Source organism: Peromyscus eremicus, chromosome 7 (genome assembly GCF_949786415.1).
Source record: "Peromyscus eremicus chromosome 7, PerEre_H2_v1, whole genome shotgun sequence".
NCBI lineage: Eukaryota > Metazoa > Chordata > Mammalia > Rodentia > Cricetidae > Peromyscus > Peromyscus eremicus.
The window spans coordinates 33,981,231-34,001,149 of NC_081422.1; the positions used below are offsets into that span (position 1 = coordinate 33,981,231).

At 37.9% G+C, this 19,919-nt stretch overlaps 1 protein-coding gene across 1 annotated transcript; it reads left to right on the top strand.

The window, feature by feature from the left end:
* The first annotated feature begins 17,202 nt into the window (after positions 1 to 17,202).
* Positions 17,203 to 18,141, top strand: LOC131914231 (putative olfactory receptor 10D4). The gene has a single exon (XM_059266822.1). It carries the CDS (start codon positions 17,206 to 17,208, stop codon positions 18,139 to 18,141), a length of 936 nt encoding a protein of 311 aa, XP_059122805.1. The 5' UTR covers positions 17,203 to 17,205.
* The last annotated feature ends 1,778 nt before the right edge of the window (positions 18,142 to 19,919 follow it).

Genomic DNA, 19,919 nt, shown 5'->3' on the forward strand with positions numbered 1-19,919 from the left:
AGTTGAAAACATGGTTCCACCTCATTATGAGACTAGATTTATTCATAATTTATAAGGCAATAACATAAGTCTCAAAAGAATGGAATTTAACAATTTATATATATATATTAGATTATGAAGTGAATAATTCAAAAACAATTATTGATCCCCTATTCTGTAAAATAGTCAGGATCTATGAAACACAGGTACACAAAATGAATATGAAGAGCTGACCTGCATAACATGAACTCTACAATTTTTGGTTTGGTTTGTTCTTTGTTTGTGTGCTCTTATTTGGTTACAATTTGGAGAGTTTGGGGGGGGTTGTTATTTTATTTTGTTTTGTTTTTTGTTTTTGTAAGCTTTTTGTTGTTGTTGCCTTAGATCTTTGTTTGTATATTGAGAAGGCACTTATACTAGGGTGGGGAGAGAGGTGCAGAAGATCTGGAATGACTAGGGGGGAGGAGAGGAACATGATGAAATATATTTAAATTTAAAAATCGTGTTCAATAATAAAAAGAAAAACAAGAAATGCACACCAGAAGGAATAAAGGACCTGTGAGGCAAACCCAAATACTATGATGTCACTGCTTAAATATTTGACTAATTTCCAAACAAGAAAACAGGAGTACTTGGTGCTGTGGGATGGTCTATATGGCAAATGTGTTGCTGATTAGTCAATAAATAAAACACTGATTGGCCATTGGCTAGGCACGAAGTGTAGGCGGGACAAGGAGGTGAATAAAGCTGGGAAGTGGAAGGCTGAGTCAGAGAGACACTGCCAGCCGCCATGATGAAAAACAGCATGTGAAGATGCCGGTAAGCCACGAGCCACGTGGCAAGGTATAGATTTATAGAAATCAATTAATTTAAGCTGTAAGAACAGTTAGCAAGAAGCCTGCCATGGCCATACAGTTTGTAACCAATATAAGTCTCTGTGTTTACTTGGTTGGGTCTGAGCGGCTGTGGGTCTGGCAGGTGAGAGAGATTTGTCCTGAGTTGGGCCAGGCAGAAAAACTCTAGCTACAACTTGGACGTTTCTCTCCATGGAAGAATGAAGAATCTATCTTTAGGTTCATTTCTGGGTATGGCAGCCATGTGAACCATCTGATCCTCACAGTATCATATTGATTAATATTTAGTTCTAAATCGAGATCCATGGTTTCTGTGCTCTAGGAAGCCATGCAACCTGCTGTGCATCCTGACAGTGCTGACAGTACCATCCCCTTTTCCTCCTATAGTCTCTGTATATATACCCAAACCATGAGGTTTCTCTTATCTTTGAAAAAGCATAATATGATAATTATTTGAATTGGAATATTATTAAATGTCTGGGCATTTTTTGTTTTTGAACTGTTTAGGTGGCATGTGGATATTATGAAATCCATATCTCTACCCTTGGGAAAGTAGAAATTAAAGTCCCTGTGTTAGAACAATAAAACTTGTAAGTAGGAAAAGAGCATCATCCTGTTCAATAATGAATGAACTCAGAGACCAGCAACAGGGAATCATGACCCAGTTAAGACACATCAACATCATATTAAGGTCAGTGTGCAATTGTAAATGAAGCTATTTGGGGCTTATACTTCTTTAAGAAATAACCATAGAATAATTCATATTTACCTCTTAATATCTTTTCTAAAACATAGAAATTTCACAATCAGAATTAATGCACTTTTATAAATTAATAAAATTAGCATTCTATTACTGGGTATATTTTACAATGTTGTAATTATTTTGTAGTTCATTGTATTAAGATAGAGTAAATATCATGCCCAGACATAATTTAATGGAGGTGACAGATGAAATAATGCATTTTTGGCTATATGCAAGTATTTACTGGATAATGTATTTATGTTCCTTTTTGGAATGAAATCAAAAGGTACCCTGCTGGAGGACAGCATGCTGGTTGATTCAGGAAGCTGCCCTGTGGTTGCCTGGCAACAAGTTGCTCTGTGTGTGTGTGTGTGTGTGTGTGTGTGTGTGTGTGTGTGTGTTTTGTTTGTTTGCTTATTTGTCAATAGAATAAGTACATAAGCCAAGATTGTACTGAAAACAAGCAGGATAAAATGTTCTATTTCAATTAATATCAACCTTTAGGGAAATATGTATACTAATATGTATAGAATATATGTATTTATATAGAACTATAGAAATTAAATAGAAACATAAAAATCATATTTTTAAAGTCCCCAGAGAGATTGAAATACATTGAATTTTAGTAGTTAGCGTGAGGAAGTCAGCAGAAAGATGGTTGATAAAGCCCCTCAGTACACACAATTTCCATGTTTTCTCCTTAGTTTTATAATGTTCCACCAAGTTAAAGCAAATAAAGCCTTCAAGTTCCTTTTTTTTTTTTTCCTGAAAGCTGAAATGCAGAGGACTTATACGGCCCCTTCCTGAGGTTACATTAAAAAACAAGCAACTGGTGGTGAGAAGAGACTCTCAGACCAGCAGAGCTAGCTGCTTACAAGTCCCTCTAGGAGCTCTGGAATGCATCTTTCCTGAGTCACTATCCAGGCTGGGATGGGCTTCTCTGTGATGCAGCTGCCTGTATGTCATTCAAACTTCTGTAAGTGAGTGCTCCTGCATCCTTACTCTTAGTAATCCCATCAACTCATTGGATGGGCATGCTGGCCTTAGTTATCATTTTGGCATCAGGTTGTTTCTCATTAACAGTTCTCCATGAACTTCAGATACTGTATAACTCTTCAGTGCCCTTTGTGGTGCTGCACAAGACTACAGTGCTCTCTGTGGGGTAAACACGTTTGTATTGTGCTCCATGGCATGCAAACACACACTTCTGTAGTTGTTTCTATTCACCAGCATAGAAGTGAAACCAACTGACTTGTGGTTTCTTAGTCACACTTTGTTACCTTCAAATAATGTTTGAGAAGGCTCCATTTACCTCTCCAACATATTCTCCTCTCATAGTGTGTGTCTCAGAGATGTTGATTACTCCTTCATGAGATTTAGAAAAATCAAAATGAAGAAGTGGTGCTTGGAATCCCACAGCCGTATTCACTGTCTGTGCTATTGTCCTGTCCCTTCAACTTCTGTGTTACATTTCTTCTCTTCTGATTCTGAGCAGCAATGCTTCGTCATGTGGATACTGAAAGGAACTGGCGATACCATTAAGCTAATGAGCAGCAATTGCAATGATGCCTCATGGAACTAAAAAGATGCCTCATGGAACTAAAAAGATATTTTGGACATTTTAATTCAATCCCAAATCATTCCAAGCTATATGACAAAACTAGCTAATGAGTACTGAGGACAATATCTTCAAGTGGTGGATACTGAAGAAACATTTCATGGACTGTTGAACTTTGTCACTGACACCAGAGTTAATTCACGTTAATTAACTATGATTCTCAATGAACTAACCTCTTATTTCAGAGATACAAACATCTTAAAATTATCCTGATATTAAAAAATAAAAAGTAACATAGGCTTATGAAACAGCTAAGGAACCAGTGTTCTCAGAGTCTTCAACTGACAGTAATTTTGCTTGGCAATTATTATTGGGTTTGTCAAAGATTTAGTTATTTTACTATTGACTAATATTGTAAGAAGAACTCAAAAATCAACCTCTCTATCACACCTGTAAATATGGAAAAATTACTGGGCGGCATTTTTTCATTAAAAACCCAGACATTTGGAAAGACCTGCTTCATCTACAGCAAATGGAAGCAGAACCTGGAGTTTTATTCCAATTGAAATGAGTAGTTTGGTAAGGGAGGTTTCTGCTTTGGGTATCCTAACATGTCACTAGCTGGATAGCACATGTTATGTTTGCCTGAAACAGTATTATGTGTTAATAAATAATAATTAAATAATATTTAATTAAATAAAAATAAAATAAATAATATTTAAAGGTTTTAGTTGTTTATCAATGTATGTAATATGCATGTAGAGAGTAATATGCTTGTGAAAAGAACTCCAAAGGAAGGAGACAGTGAAGCCTTTGTGTGACAAAGCTTAAGGAGTCACCAGAGCATCTGATTACACAAAGTCCCAGTGGTCACTTTGAGAACATGGTCTACTATGAGGCTAAGGATACTTTACCATAGTTCAGTCAACATTGAATTTTAGTACATCATACTAGAGAGAACATATGGAGCGTTAACTGTAGCTATGGTGGAAACAGTAGTTATAATGAGCAGAAGGATATTCCTTGGCAAATAAACATCTCAGACTACAAAATTTAAAAACAGTTGGTCAAGAATGAAGTAATGAAAACAAGAGGTCTGATAAATCTGCTAACATTGTCTGTGGTAGAGGTTCTTTTTTTTTTAGACTAACCTGATAGGATCAATAAAGCCCTTTATTTTTTGTTCAATAATGTTCTGTGTCTGAATGCACAATGAGAATCATATTTCAATTCGCATTAGCAGGAGAGACTCCCCTCCCCAGCCCCCAACAAAGAACCTCTGTGCACATCCAGGGACTGAGAATCAACAGGAGAGAGTAAGAGTTGAAATGAAAATAACTTGCCAGCAGTGTGGTGGCGCTCACCTTTAAGCCCAGCACTCAGAAGGCAGAGATAGGTGGATCTCTGTGAGTTCAAAGCCAGCCTGGGCTACAGAGTAAGTTCCAGGACAGGCTTAGATTTTTTTTACATTTCAGTTTACCTAGTGTTGTCCCTGTCATGTCCACCCCATCTGTAACATTCCTGCAATTTTAGTCTTCTCTTGTACTGACCCAGAAGGTTGGTTCCACTAACGTGGAATTGCTGGTCTGATGCTTCTCTCCAGTATTTGTGTTTCTTGTAGATGAATTTCTAAACAGTCTTATTAAATAAGAAACGCCAAATATAGGGGTGAAAGCTGTACAGATCAGAGAAATAGTGATAGCCACCAGCTAACCTTACTCACCACCATAGCTTTCCCCAGAGAACCAGCTTCTTCCTATCTAACCTGCACCTTTATTGCCTTGCCATTCTGCCTTCTCATTGGCTCTTTGCCCAGCCACCTTATTTTTTCATCACTGCCGGTCTATACGGACCTCCAGGTCTTTATGGTTGGTACTAGGATTAAAGGCGTGGGTCACCACACTTGGCTGTGTCCTTGAACACAAAGAGACTCTGCCTGCCATGTGATCAGATTAAGGGCTTGTGCTACCACCGCCTGACTTTTGTTTATGGCTGGCTATGACCTCTGATCTCCAGCAAACTTCATTTATTAACATACAAATAAAATATCACCACAGTCTCTTACGCACACATTGGGATTGCCATTCTGAGAATCCGTTCAGCAGAAGGCAGGCAGAAAGCCTTCTCCACCTGCAGTGCCCACCTCACTGCCATCCTCTGTGCCTACGGGCCTGTAATCATCATCTACCTGCAGCGTACACCAAACCCCTGCTTGGTGCTGTGGTACAAATATTAAATAATATTGTCTCACCTATGCTGAACTCTTTAATCTGTCCACTGAGGAACAAGGAAGTGAAGAGGTCCTTAAGGAGAGTTTTCAAGGGTGTAATGCTTGCTGTTCAGAAATAATTTGGGAAATTAGTAATGATAGTCAAAACTTTGTCTCTAACCAAAACCCTTAATTTCCTTTATTTAAATGAAAAATGCATTAATGGGCACACAATGGAATATCTGAAAACATGTGGCAAGCCTGTAACACTTTTTATATTCTTCTGCCTCTACAATTCCAGAGTCCTCCTACATAACGCTATAGCCAACCACAGAGGTTACTAGGGCTGAATTCTTAGTAATTCTGGTAATTGCTAAGCCAAGGGGCATAGTAACCAACAACAGAGAGATTTCCTGTGTGTGTATATATATATATAATCCTCATCCCACACATACCTCCTGGTTGAAGACTGGAGACAGCTATGACACTTTTCATCCCTTCCCCATGTCAAATCAGTCTCACTTCACACTTCTGCTTACTTAGAATGGGGTTACTCTCCTTTTCTGCTCCCAAGCCCTTCACTTCCCTAATTCACAAAGAAGAATGTTAGACACTTAGAAGGCATGACATTGTCTGGTGACTGTGATGCCCTCTTCACAACTCTCATCTCCACATATGTACACACCACTCCTATAAAGTAAATGTTACCATTTCTATGCAAGAGTTCTCAGTATTGGAAACCTCAAATAACATATTAAATCTGACATTATGTATTAGCATTATGGCCCTCAAGCACATATCTAGTTCGTTAAGCGTCTACTGTGCCTAATTGTCCACTCCTCCTGGAGCCACCCCTTCATGACCTCTGTGGTGGCTTAACACACTCATCATCTTGCCAGAGAACTCATCATAGTAATGAATTGTTCAGGAAACAACTGATAATAAGTGCTGCTAATAGGTCTTGAGTATATGTGGACCTCAGTGTTAACTCCATTTTAATCTCTCCATTTCTTCACCTGTAGTAAGAATAGTTAGTATCCAGTCTCCTGCAACAATCTATTGATGGCTGAACCTAGTCTGGGCCCAACTCCAATGCCTCCTTTCTTCATACTGTGTTGACAGCTTGATGCTGTCACAAAAAGGAACCACAGCTGTCTGTTTTCACGGCATGGCTGCTGCTGTTACATCCTAGAATTACTGTTTGTCTGACTGTTTTCACAGCATGGCCGATGCTCTGAACACCCCAGAACCACTGTTTGCCTGTTTTCACAACATGCCTGATGCTCTTACACCTCAGAAACACTGACTGTTTTCACAGCATTCCTGATGCTATTACACCCCAGAACCACTGTTTGTCTGACTGTTTTCACAGCATAGCTGATGCTGTTATACCCCAGAAGCACTGTTTGTCTCTCTGTTTTCAAAGCAAGGTACTTTAAGATTTCATCCTGGTATTGGCATCATATTTTAGCAATTCTTTCATGGTGATGTCATCTCAACTCTGAAACTTCTTAGCCTCTAGAGTAAAGTTATTTTGGGGAGGATAGCCTTTGTGTTCCCCACCGATGGCTCAAGGGCTACAATGGAGGCTTTTGGGAATTTTCATTTGGCTACCCCAGATCTTCTAAATGTCCCATTACTGACTATCTCTCAGGACAGCAGCTGCTCTGGTAGGTGGCCAAGTGCTTTTTCATGAAGTACCCAGATGCCATTGACTCAGTCAATTCTCCATTGTCAGTGAGGTGAATCCATCACTGTACTTCCAGGTTGTGCCTAAAGAGTTTTCAGATGGCAATCACTTTAGTCTCCAGATATTTCTATACCTCTTCCTTATCCAGAAACTGGCAGAAATGTCAGAAAAGAGCTCCTAATATTTCAAGAGGGCAGCATTCTCAACCTGTGGTAGGATGCACTGGGATACTGGAGGAGAAAGATCTGGGGTTGAGAATTCTAATTTTTTATATACTTATTTCATTATGTCTATAAAATGCATCCCACTGGAGATCACCACTGAATGTCTTTTCCCTGAGTATGAATTTTTTTAGTGATTCTAGGCTGTCTTTGATTTAGAACAGGTAGATTGTGATGAAACTCAAAGTCTACCTCATCCCATGCCAAAGGCAGTGAACATGATGTCAGGCTCATCAGCATTGATGCAGTTCCTGGCTGAGTTCCAGGTGCATCATCTTTCCGAAATGACTTGCCAAGGACTACTTCTCAGAGTATTTCTAAGTTTATTGCCTCTCCAATATCATCTAATTAAAACCAAATAGCACATTATGCTTCTGGAACTAGACACAATCCTGTCCACACTCCTTTTGTGCAGTGGCCATGTACTTAGTCACAACCATGTCACCCAGAGCTCCACAATAATGGAACCCTGGTTATCAATCACTGACCCAGCTCCTAGGTTATAGATGCAGCTCCAAGAAGTCATAGCAGCTCCCACTCCTTCATCTCACTGCCTGCATTAACCCTGATGTTACCTTCTTAAGCCTATCCCTTAGATAGCCTAGCAATTGCCCCATCATACCATTTAAGGGAAAGCCTTCCCATCCTTATGGAAATGTCTGAATTATCAGTTGTTATCTTGTTCAGCTGGTTCTCCCACAAAGCCTTGTTGCCTTACTTCATGTCTAACAAGACTGCAAATGAAAATCATTTCCCAATTTTTTTCAGAATCCAAGGAGCAAAAAGCATTATACCCACATTTTCCTAATATTATTTTCATCTGTGGTTTTTAAATTATATATTATCCTGGCCTACAGAACTGTAAGCTAATAAATGTCCTTCCTTTATATTATAGCCAGTCCCTGGAAATTTTTTATGGCAATGAAAAAGAAATAAAGACCCCCTTTAAAATATGGATTACATACTTATTGGCATAAGAAGAAAGAACATTAATAACACATTTTTATGCAGAACAGTGTTCTAAATTGGATGCATACCTATACTAGAAATATACAGATATTTGAAAGTCAAAACATGAATAAACACTCATTCTTTGACTCCTTTTAAATAAATTTGTCAATGACTGTATCAAAAGTTCCAAACATTTTAAATAATCTCCAATTATAACACCCAACATTAGAATATTTAAAACTAATTCTCTAGATATATATAAATACATACTATTAACAAGGAAACTATTAAAATACAAAGACATGGTTTTTGTTGATGGAAAAATTATGCTCTTCTATGCTCTTGTATTGATGAGACTATAAAACGGGAAAGACAGAATGGAAATAGCATCGTAGTTCCTTAAAAACAAGGAAGAATAAAATAATGAAATTAATCAATTCAGATTCTTATTGTATATACAAAATGCTCAAAAGTAAGATCCTGAAGAGCTACTTGTGTTTCTGTGTTCATAACAGTATTAGTCACAAGGCCTAGAATGGAAAATGTCTGAGTTTATGAATGGATCATCTCAATGTATTATACAATGGATATACGAAGGAATATTTTTCAGATGTGAACAGCAAGGAGGTTCTGACACATGTGTTACCCCTCACCCACATGGACAATCCTTGAGGAGAGTAAGCTAAGAGAGAACAGACAATCACAGTAAAATGAACATAGTCATTTTAGGCTCTAGAATGAGTTTCTTTTATTTAAAAATGAAATAGAATGATGGTTAGTAAGGGGTGGAAACTTGGGGAGACTATAGAAGCAGAAAAAGAGGGAGCTTTGGTTTAATGGATATATTTTCTTTTATCTTTTGAGATTATATATATATTTCTCTTTCTCTTTCCTGCCTTCAAACTCTTCCTTATACCCAACCTTTCTCTTTCATTTTCCTGATGTCTCTTTTCACTGATAATTGTTATAGGCATTCATGTAAATTATATATGTATATATTTCTAAATATAACCTGCATAGTCTAGATAATGTTACTAATATGTGTATGTCTTCAGGGATTACCATGTGGTGTTGGATAGTCCATTGGTGTGCTCTTCCCTAGAGACTATTTCTTCTACTTCCAGCATTCTTATGATTTTCAGTTTCTTTTAAAACTAATTTTAAATTATACTACATAATCATGATCATCACTATGACACTTTCAGCATGTATAAGTTTCAATTCTGCATAATGGAAGGATTCTATAGATTTATAACAATGTGAATGCATTCCATACTGTTGAAACACACATACTAGAAGAGGTTTAAAGCTCTATCTTTAAAGCTGTTGCCTGTTTTAAGGCTGCATGCTTTTTGAGGTAGTGAGATAACTTCTTTTATTATAACTATATTCCTGGAGATTCTTGAACCACTCTATTTGAATTCTTTCCCAACCTCAATGTAGCAAAGCTAGGAAGCATCCAAGCAATAGAAAGCAGGGTGACTGAGAAACAGTGCTTACAGCATTAGCATTGTGTTCCCAATTAGCACATCATACTCCCTACCAGTCATGTGCGATTGCTCTGTGGATGCACCATAAGTGTGTCTGAGCTAGGCTGTTGTGTGATCATTTTATACATCAAATGGGAATTGGGAGTGTTAGAATGTTTGAAGTATTCACTTTGTGGAAATAAACAGGATCCTACTTCAGATGTTCACCCACCTTTGCACAATGGAACAAAATGGACTAAAACTAAAATGGTGACCATCACTATCTCCTAAGATATCTAACCACTATGTTTATCCTATTTATATCACTGGATTTTGTAGTCTTGTCCTCATATCCTTCATGGTCCCTCTTCTTAGCCATGGTTAATTTAGGTTTCTCCTTGTTTGCTTTATTACTCCAACTTTTCCTTTTGTTTTATACAAATCATCCTCTCTCTCTTTGAATTTCTTATTAGTCTGTTTCCCACCATAACAGCTTAATTTTTCTCCTCATCTGGAAATAGAGATCTACTCTGGTACCATCGTGTTAGGCTAACTAGCTCTTTTCCCATACACACTAAAGATAACATTTCTCTGAACTAATAACTATTCTTTCTCCTTCATCCTGACCAAGTGTCTGAAAAGTCTCTAGTTCAAGGATCTTACTTGACTATTTGAATAGTATCTTCTTCCCCAGAACTATTCTTTGTACTGTAGATCTAATCATCTCTTCATATACTTTCTCACCCACAATATACTGAAACAGTCCTGCTTGAAATGGTGGCATTTCATCTAGTCCTTAAATCAGAGACAACCTGTTTAATGTAAACAATGGGACCTTCAGTCATCATCTGCTGTCTTCTCTCTCTCTGACTTTATCTTACTTGGAGTTCTCTTTCTATAACTCCTAACACCCCTTCCTTTGCAGTACTATGGATCAAACCTATGGCCCTCCCCATGCTAAGCAACCACACTACAAATAAGTACACTTAAGATGAGCTCTATTCCTATCCACTTTAATTTCTTATTTTGAGACATGGTCTAAACAGGTTTTCTATGCTAACCTTGAATATACTCTGTCATTCAGTATAGGTGAAAGTTTCTGTCCTGCTAGCAACTCCCAAATACCCAGAAGCTGCTTTCCAAATTACCATATGGAGACTTATATTAATTATAAATGCTCGGCTGGTAGCTCAGACTTATTATTAACTAGCTCTTACATTTAAATTAACCAATTCCTATCCATCTACTTATTGACACGTGGTCCGTGGCTTACCAGTCCTCCAGCATCCTACTTCTTGGGTGGCTCATGGCGTCTGCTCCACCCCCATACCTGTTTCTCTGAGAGAAATACATATTCACAGGATACAAAATGACCATTCCATAGCTGTAGCTGGAGTTTTCTCTCCAAGTCACACCAAGCCCCGGCAGTTCCACAGCCCACTTATAAAATAAACACACAGACGCTTGTATTACTTACAAACTGTATGGCCATGGCAGGCTTCTTGCTAACTGTTCTTATATCTTAAATTAACCCATTTCTATAAATCTATACCTTGCCACGTGGCTCGTGGCTTACCGGCATCTTCACATGCTGCTTGTCATGGCGATGGCTGGCAGTGTCCCTCCCCCCGCACCCCTGCCCCCCCCCTTCCTGTTCTCTCAATTCTCCTCTCTGTTAGTCCCGCCTATACTTCCTGCCTGGCAACTGGCCAATCAGTGTTTTATTTATTGACCAATCAGAGCAACACATTTGACATACAGACCATTCCATAGCACATAGCATTTTGCCCTTTCTATCTAATCAAAAGGAAAGTTTTTAACTTTACGATAGTAAGATTAAATATAACCAAACAATTACCAAGCAAGAATTATAGGTATAATATCTAGTCCATTTATATTTTATAAAGTCAGAGAAAACATTTAATTATCTATCCTATCTTGGTGAGTCTAAAGTTTTATGTCTAATTTGCCTTTTATCATAACTAAGAAAAATTATAACTATGACTATCTAGTCTTCAACTCCATCAAAGACTTTAGAAGTTTGAAATGTTACCTAATGACAAGGACATCAGGCTGCCTGGACAGTCGCCCGAAGTTTCTCTGAAATGTTGGGGCATCCATCTTTGGCCTATAGGCCTAGAATATCTGACAGACCTTTTTCAGAAGCAGGAAAATTTGAAGGACTCTCCTACCCTGCCTTGGCAAAGTTTGGCAGTCATTTTTCTTCACTTCTTGCTTGTCCAGACTAGAGAATGTGCTTACTGTCAGCAGGCAAGTCAAGGGTAATCTCCAATAGGCCAGTTGTGCCAAAAAGAAAACAAACTCCAAAAGGTCTGTCTTTGGTGCCTATCATCTCTGAAGTAAATCGGAGCTGTCAGGAGCAGATGTGTCTCACTATCATGAAAAGCCTTAAGTTATTGAAACATTTTAAATGCCATATTCTGTAGGTCTTTGAAGTGTTTGAATATTACCTATCTAATTGAAATATATCTTTGTATACCTAGATAACCTAACTAACATGACTGTAAGTTTGACTATTATAGATGACTATTAATGTGTATTTTTAATTATACATTACATTTTTAAATAAGCTGTATAAACACAAAACCTAAAACAAGAGTAGAAATATACTTACAGTTCAACAAAATTGACTTTAAATTTGTATAAATAAACTAAAATCTATAATAATGTAAAATATTTTGAGATTAACAGGTTTTTTTGGATTAAAGTAGATTCAATAATCTACCTTTTTTTCTATCATAATAGTCTATCCTTTCCCCTATCATTTTTATATCATATTCTCCTTTCTTCTTTAGAAAGTGATTGACTATGACCAATAACAATTTATAATCAACCCCCTAAACAAAGACAAACATCTATAATCTATTTTGGGGGAATGTGGGCATAGTTCTCTAGACTACTTCCTGCTGATTGGGGGCACTGATAAAGATTTGGGACTCAGCTGGGTGGTGGTGGCGCATGCCTTTAATCTCAGCACTCGGGAGGCAGAGCCAGGTGGATCTCTGTGAGTTCGAGGCCAGCCTGGGCTACCAAGTGAGTTCCAGGAAAGGCGCAAAGCTACACAGAGAAACCCTGTCTCGAAAAACCAAAAAAAAAAAAAAAAAAAAAAAAGATTTGGGACTCAGAAAAATTAAGATAATTGTTAAACTTTGGCTGTAGTATTTTGTGAGGCTGGATCATCTTAGTTAACTGCCTTAAAGCTGCTTTGGATGCTGGATCATCTGGACCATTGTTTTTATTGCTGTCTGATCCCCTTGCTCTAAAAATACATAAACTTTTAAAGGAAACATGCATCTCCATATTAATACAAATATAAACTGTTCATTGTACATAAGCCAGTCAAAGATAATTATTTTGTTTTATCTCTGAGCAGGTAAAATTATAAGTTACATATCTTGTAGTTATTTTAGGTTTATTTTCCCATGTCTGTAGTTAGGAATTCAGGGGGTCTTCCTTGATCAAACCTGATTTTTCTTAACCCAGAATGAATCCATAGCCTCTCATTTCCTGTGGAAACAAAACCAGAAACTCTTTCCCAGACAACATATCCCTTGACTTAAATTTTGAAGTCAAGGCAATTTTAACATATAGAGGTTGATTTAATCTAGCAACTTTTATAATGTTTCTCAGCAGTTATCATTTGTTCATTAGCCATCAAAATATTTAAAGACATCACAATAATATACAGTATCCAGACTCTCCATATATTTTCCATTTTATGTGGTTTATCATATTTTTGTTATTCTATTTCCTTTTTAAGGACCTTGTTATTTTTAAATCAATTTTTATGACTGTTATTACACTTTCTCTTCTTTCTCCCAAGTTCACACATATTTCTTAAACACATTTAGAGGGTTTTGTTTTTTGTTTTTGTTTTTTTCTGAATCTGTCTTTACTGCATATGTCTTTTTCTGACCACATGTGTCTTTAAATTGCCAAGCGACATGACTAGGACCAAATCAGCTGGCCCCACCCCATTCCTTGGCTTCCTGAGAGTCTAACTTCATGGTGGAGGTACTGGCTGGATCCATGTGTATCACCCCAATTCTAGGGAGTTTCTACATCTATGCTGTCACCATGTAGCATTTCACCCACTGCACACAAACCCCATTTAAGTGTTTGGTAGCAGAGCCTCTTTAGAAAGCTACCCATCTTTGCCACTAACACTGAATCAGGAAACTGTCTCTTAAAGGAGCTGTGCCTCTGCTTGCCACTAGCAAACAGAGCCTACCCAAGAAAAAGTGGTTACCAAGAAGCCGAGTTTGATTCAGTTTTGTGTGTTTAGAATTCTTTTTAAAGCTTTTCAGGCTTTATGTGGAAATTCTTGGCAAACGTTTGGGTACCATATGTAAACAGAGGTGGAGTTTCTATCCCAGTTGCAACTCCCAAATACCCAGCAGCTGCTTCCCAAATTACCAACAGAGGCTTATACTAATTATAAATGTTTAGACTGTAGCTCAGGCTTATTATTAACTAGCTCTTACTTTTAAATTAACCCATTCCTATTCATCTATTTATTGCCAGGTGGTCCATGGCTTACTAGTCCTCAGCATCCTGCTTCTTGGGTGGCTTGCAGCCTGTCAGGACCTTGCTCCTCTTCCTCTGAGTCCTAATTTGACTCTTCTGCCTATCCTTATCCTGTCTTGCTATAGGCCAAAACAACTTTATTATCAGCTAATGAAAGAAATACATATTCACACTGTACAGAAGGACCATCCCCTAGCAATTCTGGAAAGTCTGTATTTGTGATCCTATTACCTCAGACTCCTAAGAAACTGAAAATAGAGGCTTGTGGAATATTTTTTACACTGTATGAATATATGTCACTGTAACTGGTTTAATAAAGAATCTGACCAGCCAGCAACTGGACAGGATAAGGTTAGGGGGGAAGCCAATCAGAGAATGCTGGGAAGAAGAATGGTGGAGCCAAAGGAGCAGCAATCAGACACAGAGGGAAGCAAGATGGACGTGTCATACTGAGAAAAGGTACCAAGCCACGAGACAAAGCAGAGATTAAAAAAATATGGGTTAATTGAAAATGTAAGAGTGAGCTAGAAATAAGCCTGAGCTATTGGAAAAGCATTTATAATTAATATTAAGCCTCTGTGTGGTTACATGGGAGTGGTTTGTGGAGCAGAAAACTTCCACCTACAGAGACTATGACATTCAGGCCCAGCTCCTAAATTCTTTAAGTATGTTGAGTTCCTTTCCATCATGCACAGTGTACATGCCAATGCCTCAGCTGGGAAATTGCTTTGTCCCTCCCTACCCCATCTGCTGATTCACACTGCAGGTCTCAGCTAACAGAACATTTTGTGAGAAAGCACTTCTCTCACCTTCAGAGAACCCTACCTCACCATATAGGTCACTATGTGACAAATAGAATTTCAGAATTATCAGCTTGGAAAATCTTTAGTGACAGGTTAAGTATGTGAGAAAAATTGAGGTTTCAAATGAACATTATTGAACAGTATTAGTCCATAAGAATATTCACAAAAGATGTTGAAATACTCCCCCCCTACACCACCACCACCACATAATTAAAGCAAGGAGTTAATGAGATGCTTTTTCAATAAGACTCCTTTCTCTGGGGATTGATACCCAAAGGATGATCACTATTATTTAAAATCTCTTGTCTTGTGACTTATTGCAGTTCCTGGAACCAAACAGGAAATTGCTGCCAGGGAGCTGAATCACACTTAGATGTGTGGAATTCTACTGGAAACTGATATAATGAGGAGAAAGAATTATCAATTCCAGTTTACAGACTGAAGGATGGTGAGGCTTCTTCCTTCTGCTGGAGGTACATAGGAAAAGAGTGCTCAACACCATCCATCACATTAGGCTTCCTATTGGCTCAGTAAGTGCCCAAATGTCTCCTTCACCTTTACCAGAGTGTACAGTCTCCCAATCACTAAGGATATATTATGGGGGGTAAGGGAGAGCACACAGAGTTTTAAGCAATAGATTTTCTGAGTTAACCTGTAATTTAAGGAGTATACTGTATTGGAAAATTGAAAAACTATTAAAGTATCAGAAAATTTCAAAATATGACAACTCAAAAGGAGTGTTTTCTGTGCCTACCCTTCTCTTTAACACAAATATGATTCCAGAATTAGACTTTGCAGCCTGATATAGTGGCAACAGTAGCTTCTTCATTCCACCTAGAATGCTAAAGTCTTTTTTTAGGTAGCCTCTCTTTCTTGTCCCTCATGCCCAAGGAAATAATCTGGAACATCAGTGAATCTACTGTATGAGTGATTTCAAAAATCATGAATAGACAGTTAAGGGAAGTTGACAACTGATTATGCATTCTTATGTTCACAAATGAACCGATGAAATTGGATGCACCTTTCTTCATTAAAAGCAGAAAAAGTTCATATTTTTTAAAATATCTGTGACTTCATTGTTTGCATTATGATCTTTGTGTATCCTGTTTCTGCCATATAATTGGGCAATAAAGTGCTTTTTAGGTTGCTTTTCTTTTTTGAGCCTCACATAATTATATATGACATGTGTGACAAATACCCTTAAAAATTTTAACACAATATGAATTGTGAGGTTTGGACTTCAGTGTTTGTATGTGCATGTGTCTCTGTGTATGTCTGTCTGTCTGTGTGTGCATCTGTGTGTTTATGTGTGTTTATGTGAGGTGTATATTATGTTTCCAAGAAACAGAAGTAAGTGAAGCTCTGCTATTATAAAAAGTAACTCTGGAGACTTCAGTCACTGTGCTAGTCTCAACTTTCCTTCCTACAATCCGCAGAATTTTCTCATGTAAAATCACAGATCCTCGTTTTTCACAAGAACAGTAAGCAAACATTCATGCTGCTGTGTAAGAAAACTTTAATGTATTCATTCAGCTTCCAGCTCCATTTATGTTCAGATTTTGATTTTAAAATCATGAGGTATAACCTTTGCTGTTGTAATTTTTGTCATAAATGCTGTTGGTTCTGATTCTCTTTACCTGTAGTTCCAGAACCCAGGTGCAAATGTGATTGGAAGCAAAACTTTTTACTAATTAAAATTTTTCTTGGAAAATTTCAAAACTGTGTATAACGCATCCTGATTATTCTCATTCCCCACTTTTTCTTATCCTTTTATACCCCTGCCATTTCCCCCATCTTCCCTACAACTCCAATTCTAGTGTGTTTTTCTTCATTTTAGAATCATGAGCATCTGGAATGATGGAATACGATCATTTATATGAATAGGGGAAAAGAGGCGATTAGCCTTTGAAGTTACTTTCTGGGTGAGGTTGTTAAGACACCATTTGCAACTGCTCTGGAAGTTAACTTCTGAGTGACAATATTAAGAAGACCATCTGCAACCAGGTGCCTAACTTAGAAAAATACTCCATCAGCAGGAAAAGCAATTCTGTCTAGAACATCTCTCTGTAAATACCAGTATCTTTTTCTCTTCCACCCTGGTGAATTAAACTCATCTAATCCACATACATAATAAATTTTACATCTTTCCACAGACTTCCAGGAGCTGATTCTTCCATAAACATGACAAACCACACCATGGTGACAGAATTCACCTTGCTGGGCATCCCTGAGACAGCAGGCCTGGAGCAGGTCCTGCTCTTCCTGTTCTCAGCACTGTATGCCTGTGCCCTCCTGGGAAACTTGCTCATTCTTACTGCAGTCATCTCCTCCCAGCGACTCCACACACCCATGTACTTTTTCTTGGGAAACCTCTCCATCTTTGACTTGGGTTTCTGTTCCACAACAGCTCCAAAGATGTTGTCATATCTTTCAGGACAGGGTAGGGGGATTTCTTTCCAGGGTTGTGTTGTACAACACTTCTTCTATCATTGTCTGGGTTGCACAGAATGCTTCCTGTACACAGTGATGGCCTATGACCGCTTTGTTGCCATTTGCTTCCCTTTGAGATACACGGTCATCATGAACCACAGAGTGTGCTGTGTCTTGGCCACAGGGACCTGGATGAGCGGCTGTGTGCACTCCATTATCTTAACATCCCTCACTTTCCAATTGCCCTATTGTGGCCCCAGTGAGGTGGGCTATTACTTCTGTGACATGCCTGCAGTGTTACCACTAGCCTGTGAGGACCCCTCTCTAGCACAGAGGGTGGGCTTTACAAACGTTGGTCTTTTATCTCTCATTTGCTTTTTCCTAATCCTTGTGTCTTACACTCGAATCGGAATCTCTATCTCAAAAATCCGCTCAAAAGAAGGCAGGCAGAGAGCCTTCTCCACCTGTAGTGCCCACCTCACTGCCATTGTCTGTGCCTACGGACCAGTCATCATCATCTACCTACAGCCCAACCCCAGCCCATTGTTTGGTGCTATAATTCAGATTTTGAACAATCTTGTGACACCCACACTCAACCCATTGATCTACAGCCTGAGAAATAAGGATGTGAAAGCAGCCCTGAGGCAAATATTTCTTAAGAAAACTCAACATCCGGAAAGTAAATAAAAATGTCTAAATCTTTGCTTAACGAAGTTTGAGTCAACATTTAGTAGGTCAGATTTGCATCTACAGCATATTTCACTAGAGAAATTGACAGCTCTAACTTCTAAGGCATATTGAAATGAAATGTACATTACATAAATTTACCACTTTCTTCTTTGTTTGAAGATATATATTCATTTTATGTTTCCTTATGTTTTATAATGAAATATAAGTGATAAAGTCTCTTAACTTTATCCTGTGTTAATTTTTACGTTGTATGGATTCTCTCCAAGCACTGCTATTCTCTCAAGTATTTGTTACTCATCTAACTCTTTAAAAGGATTGAGACATATTTACTCCCTCAAACAGACTAAACCAGAATTTTATATCCTTTCTAAAATAGAAAGGTAAGCTCAATTTTCTACCAGAGACTCATAAATTCAAACTAATTAAGTTACATTTAAGGTGAGCTCTTCCAAGCATACAATCTTGCATGATTTCAAACTTGTTCCCTGTGCACATCTTCTGGGACTGAGATATGTGTGTTGTTCTGTAATTGTACCCCTCAAAAGGCACAAATGTGGATTATTTCTCAAGAGTTGGTCAATAAATCCCCTTTGTTGTTTTAAAATTTGTTTAAATCAGACAAAAAGGCCAATTAAATTGAAATACATTCATGCATTTTATGTGTCTCAGTCAGGTAGCTGTAGTAAACTGTTAAAGGGATAACATAAACGTGTGTTTCTTCCCTTTTCATAGTAACATCTACAATGAATTTACCTTTCTCTAACCTCTGCACTTCAAAATGCCAAGAAATAAATAGATATGTTTCATTTGTAGAACCTAGTTAAGTTTCTAATGAATGTATTCTTCCTCTTATCTTGGTTTTAGTTTTCTCTTAGTTTTTATATCTTCCTTATATCCAGGGCTATTCTTGAATTCGATATTCATTCCTATTTTGAAAAATAAATGATTAGATTATAGAGAGGGAGAGAAGAAAGAAGAAAGGGAAAAAAATCTAGCTGTGTTGTAAAGGAAAAATTAGTACTACATAATGGAACGATTGGTGTGTGTCTTTTTCATTAAGTTTCTGAGAAGCGACAGGGGAAGGCAAAGTCTTCCACAACCAGAAATTATACATCAAAAGAACAAATCTGTAAGTGTGGGCAACTCTGTTAGAAAATATTCAAATGCCCCAGAGACAGTACTTTCCAATAACCAGGGCACTATGATGTTCTATCTAAGGGTCTTTGAGATAAAATACTGTAGATATCAGACAATACTGCTAGAAATCAAAAAGACATTAGTATAACACAAGAAATCTTAGGTCCTTTCAGAGAGCCAATATTAATTTGAAATATTAAACACACTAATGTTAAAGAGTCAAATGTAACCTGCAGCTTTATACTCCCTCTGTGTTCAACATAAACACTGAAAGTGGAACAACTACCCATTTTATCAGGAGGTTATGGTGTCAAACATTCTGAAACTCAGGAACCACTACAGTCAGTCCTATCTCGTTCCTTTGCACTTGCCTTCTGGACAGAATGTCAAAATGGACGTGTTTTACAACCTTGCCTCACTTCCTCACTTTTACTACCTTTTTCACATTTATTCTCCCTCTTCTGTCTCTCTCCCTCTGCCCCTCCCCCTCTCTCCTTCCCTCACTACTGTTGGACCCCAAAGGTTTAGGGTCTCGAGTGGGTGCCCCAAGAACCCAGACTCCAGTCCAGTTGATGCAATAGCAAGAGGTTTTTATTGAAGCACCTGTACAGACAGGCAAACTCTGCTCCTAAGAGCAA